The sequence below is a fragment of the Pelmatolapia mariae genome, linkage group LG6 (genome assembly GCF_036321145.2).
Source record: "Pelmatolapia mariae isolate MD_Pm_ZW linkage group LG6, Pm_UMD_F_2, whole genome shotgun sequence".
Taxonomy (NCBI): Eukaryota; Metazoa; Chordata; class Actinopteri; order Cichliformes; family Cichlidae; genus Pelmatolapia; species Pelmatolapia mariae.
Window position 1 is genome coordinate 800,099 of NC_086232.1, and position 6,663 is coordinate 806,761.

The following is a 6,663-nucleotide window of genomic DNA, read 5'->3' on the forward strand; positions in this document are numbered from 1 at the left end:
CGCACAGCTCGTAGCTCCTGGCTCACACACATCAGTGAGAAAGGTGCCACTTTTTACATGCGTATCCTAAATGTGTTAATGTTCCTTATCCAAAGAAGACATGGCTAAATGCCTTACAGAGCAACACATCTTTATGTGTGAGAGCAGAGTAAAGCTCCCGTGTTGGCTGCCGTAGAGGACCATCTGCATTTGCAGTAATACTCAATCCTACAGTCGGAAATGTACTGAAACAGGTGAGTTTAATCTAAGTGATGAGCATCAGTGTGAAGGGTTTAGTCTCTGGAGTCTGGCTGAGAGAATAACTGAATGTTTGGCCTGACTAACACAATGATGAGCTGTAAGATCTGACTCCACCATCTGAGTGAACATGGCTACATTTATAAAGGCAGTCCATGCTAGCAAGTGTTTGTCATAGGAGGTTACTGACCCTCATCTGTCCCTGAAAAAGCAACAACAGGAGCATAGCTCTGAGTTATGTAAATGCTCACATGACCTTTCACCCAGTGCGCTGCAGCTTGTCTGGAGCCCATCAGATCAGAGAGCACAGAGATGGAGCAAGAAGACTCCCCGTTGGACTGAACTCCCTGAATCATCTGGCTCACACTGCTGCAGCAGCTGCGAGACGAGCCTGCAGAGAGCGCCTGATATTAAACACTGATTCTGACTGACTGGCTTTAAATACAATGTATGAGCAGCAAACACTGACTTTTAATGCAGCCAGAACAAGACAAAAACGTTGTAATCATGCAGGTCACATGTTATCAGTGGAGGCGTGATTGATCTTTGGTTAGGGCCAGAATAAAAGTTAACAAGGAACAAAGTTAGGATCTCGCGTGATTTTCTTTAGAAGAATCCAAAAACTGCATGTGTTGAATGGTGACAGTACTTTTTATGGACTGCTGCAGACGTTCAGCTGGTCGGTTTAGGAGTCTCTGTCTCAGCCTCTCCCAGCGTCCCCCTGTGTGACACCCCCACATCCATGAGCCTCCTCCCTGCCTGGCTGCTCCATCTTCATCATCCTGTGTCCAGTACATCCACCCTCCCTGCTCTGCACATGTGCAAACCATCCCAGCCTCTCTGACTCTGAGCTGTCCCTCTGATGGACTCATTTCTAGTCCTGTCCATCCTGCTCACTCCCAGTGAACACCTGGACATCTGAATATCTTCCTGCTGTGGCTCATCAGCCCTCTGTAGTTACTGCAGCTCTGTACATCACCCTCGTGCTTGCAGATCTGTACCAGTACAGTTCTCCATTCCTCTCTCACTCTCCAGCATACTGTTAAAATCCTGGTTAGTCCACAGTCCTAAACAACCAACTCCACAGGATTGTCATCCAGAGTAGCCTCTTCATAGCTGCCTCACCACCTCCTTACTAATCCTCTGCTCTTCCTAGCTGTCCTCCACTTTCTTCATGCATCAGCTGATCAAAGCACTCCTTCCAGCTTCTCAACACTCATCACTCTTAAGTACATTCACATCTCAATCCTGAAACACCTTCTCTTCAGGCAGATGCTCTGACCATCAGCCAGCGGTGGGACTTTTATAAATGCTCTTTAAAGACTCCAGCTCCATTTGTGCTTGGTGCTGCTGTGTGAACACAGACAGAAGCTCCTCCTAGATTTGACCACTCGTGCTTCTCATCACTCCTCAACTATTCTGAGCTAGAGAGGAAATTCAGATGATTTTACAGTGAAAATGACAAAATAATCCCAGGTTGCCTGTATGCTACTTAGGTGATAAAAGGTTAATGAGATCACCACAAAACCAAAGTCAAAAGTATTTCTCTCAGTTCACATTCAAACATCTGCCAGGATCCACAGATTATTTATCCATGAATCAGTCGAGGTGGGAGATTCCAGCGTTCTTAAGCCAGACTTCCTCATCAGTCTCCTTAGTTTGTCTGACGCTCCACATAAAAGCCAGATGTCTGTTAAACTTGACTCTCAGGTTTGATGCTGAAACACTGCCCATGTTGACTTCCTACCAAAACAATCAGGTGACTCTCGAGGAATGAATCAGAGGGAAGGAGGTGCAAGCTAATGCAAGCAAGGCACTACCAGCAGTGCAGCAATGATGACAGACGGGTGGGTCAGCTGGAGTTCAGCGTGCCCACACCCATGTGTCTTCCTTCTCTCCATCATACCAACCACCTCTCTGCCTTCATCAGACTGTATATTGTGACATATTTGTTCTGCCTGGTCCTTAAACGTGTCTCAAGCTGTAATAAACTCATTCATAGAACCATGGTTACCTCTGCAACCATATGTTTGTGTGATGAAACAGCTGTTATACCAGTTCCGCTTATGCTGGCAGTATGGTCATAAGAATATCTTAGACACGCCCACCGAAGAAAACATTCTGGCACGTTGGTCCGGGCTCTCCTGCCCCCTGGTGGTCATTAGGGAATAATGCAGGCTTGTCATTGGCTTAATGTACTTCACTTTGATAGAAACAGATTTAAAGTGCGTCTCATGTAGGGCTGTTGGTAAAAGTTACTGGTGTAGATTCAAAGCCCAGTTTGTTTCCAGGAGAGTGAACCCAGTCAGAGCTCTGCAGCTGCTGGCTTTCACTGGACATGCCTTGTCCAGTTTTGTGTGCTTTTTAAACATGTTTGTGTTTTTACCGTCGCCATTAACTCCACTATCAGGGTGAGGCACACGTCAGCAGGGGGCGGGGCGCCAACTATCTTAGAGGGCTTTAAACTCTCTGGTGTCCGCACCCTGCTCAGAAGGAGCCCACACAGGACCGTCAGCTATGGCGCTGGAGCTCTACCTGGACCTGTTCTCGCAGCCCTGCCGCTCCGTGTACATTTTCGCCAAGAAGAACAACATCAGCTTCGACTTCAAGAAGCTTTCTCTGCTGGACGGTGAGTTCACGCACACGCACGCACGCAGACACAAAGAACGTCGCCAGTTTGACCGTCACAGCAGCAGTAAGGAGGTTTGGACGAGCACAGGTCTGTTGTGAGTCTGTGAGGGTCTGGATCAGGGTTTCTTTGAACTTTGGCTCCTTTGCTTGCAGAGCAGCTGCACTGATAAGGCTGCCAGTGTGAACACAGATAACTGACGCTGTCTGCAGATCATTCTTACACCTCTTTTCTCGTGGTTATGTCTACGATGATCATGTGATTCTTCAAAATATCTGCTATTAAAATGTGCTCTGTGTGCGCGTGTGCATGCGCTGGTCCCAGGCCAGCAGTATGGGGAGGACTTTGGGAAGATCAGCCTGATCAGGAAGGCCCCAGCTCTCAGAGAGGGAGACTTCTGCCTGGCTGAAAGGTGATTATGTCAAAAAGTGGTGAGTTGAGGAAGCGCTGGTCTGCCGTGACGGTCACAGTGATGTCTTCTCTGCAGCATTGCTATCATGTTGTACCTGGCTGAGAAGTTTAAGACTCCCGACTTCTGGTACCCAGCTGACCTCCAGCAGCGTGCTCGTGTCAATGAGTACCTGTCGTGGCAGCACACGGCCATCCGGATGCACGGCTCCAAGATCTTCTGGCTCCGGGTACGTTCCCCTAACTGATCTTTGTAGGTGCTGTTAGATTAGTAATGTCTTATCGCCATCATGGTCTAGCTATGTTGAAGTATCCTTTCGTCTGGTTAGAGTTGTGATGAAGTAAAATCACTGTGCAGAGTGATGTCTGCCTGAGCATTTCTGGGCCAACTGAAAATGATCAGAAATAAATGCCACTGCTGGAAAACTGAGAGTTCAGCAGTTCTTACTGTGCACCTCTGCGGTAAAGTTTCATCACTGCCATTTCATTGGTCTGCTCGCTCAGAGAGAGAGGGAGAGAGAGCTGCTCTGAGCCAGTAAGCTAAAGTCATGCGAGCAGGTGGAGGCGCAGCACCCAGACACACTTCCTCTGCCTGCTGTGTGACTTATAAACTCAATGCACATAGCTCAAGTCACCATGATGTCATAGCCGTTGCCTTAAAACCCACATCATTCGGACATCGTCTCCTCCCCCGGCGTGTGAGAGAAGGCGACTACGTGTTCGAGCTTTATTTCCTCGCCCACCTCTTTGGGACAGATGCTACTTTACTAGTTTGTTGGAATTTGCTCAAAGAAAAAGCCAGACTGAGTCACCGTGTCATCATTCATCTCCTGAGTCAGACTGTGTTCAGCATTAAGCTCATTGTTTCACTCACACTGAATCTATTGTGCCTGTAGCTTATGATTCCCAAGGTCATGGGCGTGGAAGTCCCGGAGGACAAAATGAACGCGGCCTTGGACGATCTGAACTCCTCCCTGAAACTTGTTGAAGAAAAGTTCCTCCAGGACAGGCCCTTCATCGCTGGAGATCAGATTTCACTGGCTGATCTGGTCGCCATTGTGGAGATCATGCAGGTGAGCGGAGCAAATGTTCCCACAGTAGCAGGAATCAGAATCAGTGTTCCCACTATGAGAGGAGCAAACACGTGATCTTAAACTCATTCAGGTCTCTGTCACACCATCATTAAGTCACATCTGTCATTTCTTTGTAAGTTGGCGCATTTTTGTCCCTTTTATCACATTTTAAATGTATTTTCCAGTCCTCTCTCAGTTTTAGGCAGAGCTAGTTTCTAGAAATGCCATTTGCTCTGTAAGCCACGGTTCAGATTGTCAAAGCTGTGTGTATATTATGTATTCCAGTCTATGCACCGTGTCAGACGGGTCTGTTGCCATTTTTCTTTTTTTATTGTACCTCTTACATTCAGAACTGCAGAAACCCTGAAAGTTACCATTGCGGGGGGGGGGGGGGGGGGTGTATGAAAAGAAGGGAAAAAAAACAAAACAAGGACAAAACAAAAAAGGTCCAAATGCATAGAAACAGCTGCGTTTTCAAAAATACCCGTGTAGGTGCGGACGTAGCGTAAAAGAGTTAGTAGTTTATTTTATTACTGCCTGTCATTTATTGCGGTTTACTCGCATTTGCTTAATTGTTTACTAAATGTTTGAGGTGTGAAATAAACTGCAATGGAGCAAAATATGGGCGTGTGTGGTTGGAGGATGTGGGGTTGTGTTTGTGTGTGTGTGTGTGGGGGGGGGGGGGGGCGTGAGTGGGTGTGTGTGTGTGTGTGTGGGGGGGGGGGGGGGGGGGCGTGAGTGGGTGTGTGTGTGGGGGGGGGGGGGGGGGGACATTTTTCTTGTGAAACAAAGGGGAGCCTAGCGAAAAAAGTTTGGGAACCACTGGTTTTAGGAATGGTATTTCCTTTTCCCACAAGTTGGAAGTTCATGTAGATTAATGGTGTTTCTCACCAACAATACTTGAATTAAAATGTAAACAGATCCAACGACTAGTTTGCCTGGTACCGACTAGTAACCGTAGCAACACTTTGACTAGTCGCACACATCCCCGGTGTTTTCAGAGCTCCTCCTGAGCTGAAACAGCTGCTGGGAACGAGGTCGATGAACAAACCGGTTCTGATCTCTGTGGGGACTAAACCCGAATCCTCTTCTTGTGCTTGTCTCAACGCAGCCTGTGGGCGCCGGCGTGGACGTGTTTGAGGGGAGACCCAAGCTGAGTGCGTGGCGGGACAGAGTCCAGGAAGCTATTGGAAAGGAGCTCTTCGATGAGGCACACCAGCATATCCTGGGAGCACAGGAGAGTGTGAAAACCATGGATTCCAGCAAGATGCAGTTCTTCAAGCCCAAGATCCTCAGGCTCTTCATGTGAACAGGACGGCACCGATTCTGTCCAAACCACTTGGATTCATCTCATGTGTCAATACAACAAATACACGTCTTACATGTATGTCTGTACTAACAGGATAATGTAGTATGCATTCCAGATGTTTCAAGTAAACTCGGTACACTCTTGTTGCATAAGTGCAGGGCTGCTCCATGGAGACAGGCAGACATGATTATGTAACAGAGGAATGTGAAACATGAGCTTTCAGAATAAATGCACAGTTATAAAAGCTCAGTCCTCATGTATAATGACCCTGCTGTTAATCTTCTTTCAAGCCTAATAAAGTGTCTGCAGCACTCTGTCAGCCTGGCTTCCTCCCTTTGTGTTTACTGTGTTGGTGCAGATCTGTGTGGATGTTTACAAATAACGGTGCACTGCTGCCACCTAGTGTTTCATATTTACATGCACAGTAATCAGTGCAAGCGTAATACACCGAATACAGACATACTGTAGAACAAACAAGATGTGTACTCACAAGCAGAGATGGCCCTTTCACGTAGAAATTGTTGCCTAATCTGACTGTTCTTCAAAGATGGCCGCCCACCACAACATGCTACTTTACCAGAGGTCTGCACTACAAAGCCAGTTCAGTGTACCCAGGATCCCTTCGTTGTCTGGATTCACTTTAACATTAGTGGTCAGGATAATCTCTCACACAGGGCTGGTTATCACCCAGGGTTTAAGAGGTGGGGTTGGCACCATCTGACCAGTCTAAAAGGGACATTTTGCTTTATCCACAGAAAAGGATCCCTATGAGTCCAACCTACTCCAGAGATGTTCTCAAAATCGATTCAAAATCTATAAAGAACTTAACAAATACAGCATTAAGAAAGAAAGGAGATTGAGGCAGCAGCAGCAAATCCTTATTATGGTGAAAATCCACAGCAGAGGGCTGGAAAGCAGTACCCACAGCACCACCTCAGTGGAAATGACAAATACATTTATTTGAATGTAATTTCCCCAAACAAATACAAACAGCTGCTCCAAGGCAG

The 6,663-nt window shown here is 47.0% G+C and overlaps 1 protein-coding gene across 1 annotated transcript; it reads left to right on the forward strand.

The window, feature by feature from the left end:
- The first annotated feature begins 2,515 nt into the window (after positions 1-2,515).
- Positions 2,516-5,975, forward strand: gstt1b (glutathione S-transferase theta 1b). The gene is made up of 5 exons (XM_063475601.1): positions 2,516-2,866; positions 3,191-3,278; positions 3,354-3,504; positions 4,171-4,347; positions 5,459-5,975. Exons 1-5 carry the CDS (start codon positions 2,755-2,757, stop codon positions 5,654-5,656), a joined length of 726 nt encoding a protein of 241 aa, XP_063331671.1. The 5' UTR covers positions 2,516-2,754; the 3' UTR covers positions 5,657-5,975.
- The last annotated feature ends 688 nt before the right edge of the window (positions 5,976-6,663 follow it).

Coding starts and splice junctions, on each gene's coding strand:
- gstt1b (XM_063475601.1), top strand. CDS start 2,755: ATGGCGCTGGAGCTCTACCTGGACCTGTTCTCGCAGCCCTGCCGCTCC. Junction 2,867..3,190: donor GAAGCTTTCTCTGCTGGACG/GTGAGTTCACGC, acceptor CGCTGGTCCCAG/GCCAGCAGTATGGGGAGGAC. Junction 3,279..3,353: donor GACTTCTGCCTGGCTGAAAG/GTGATTATGTCA, acceptor TCTTCTCTGCAG/CATTGCTATCATGTTGTACC.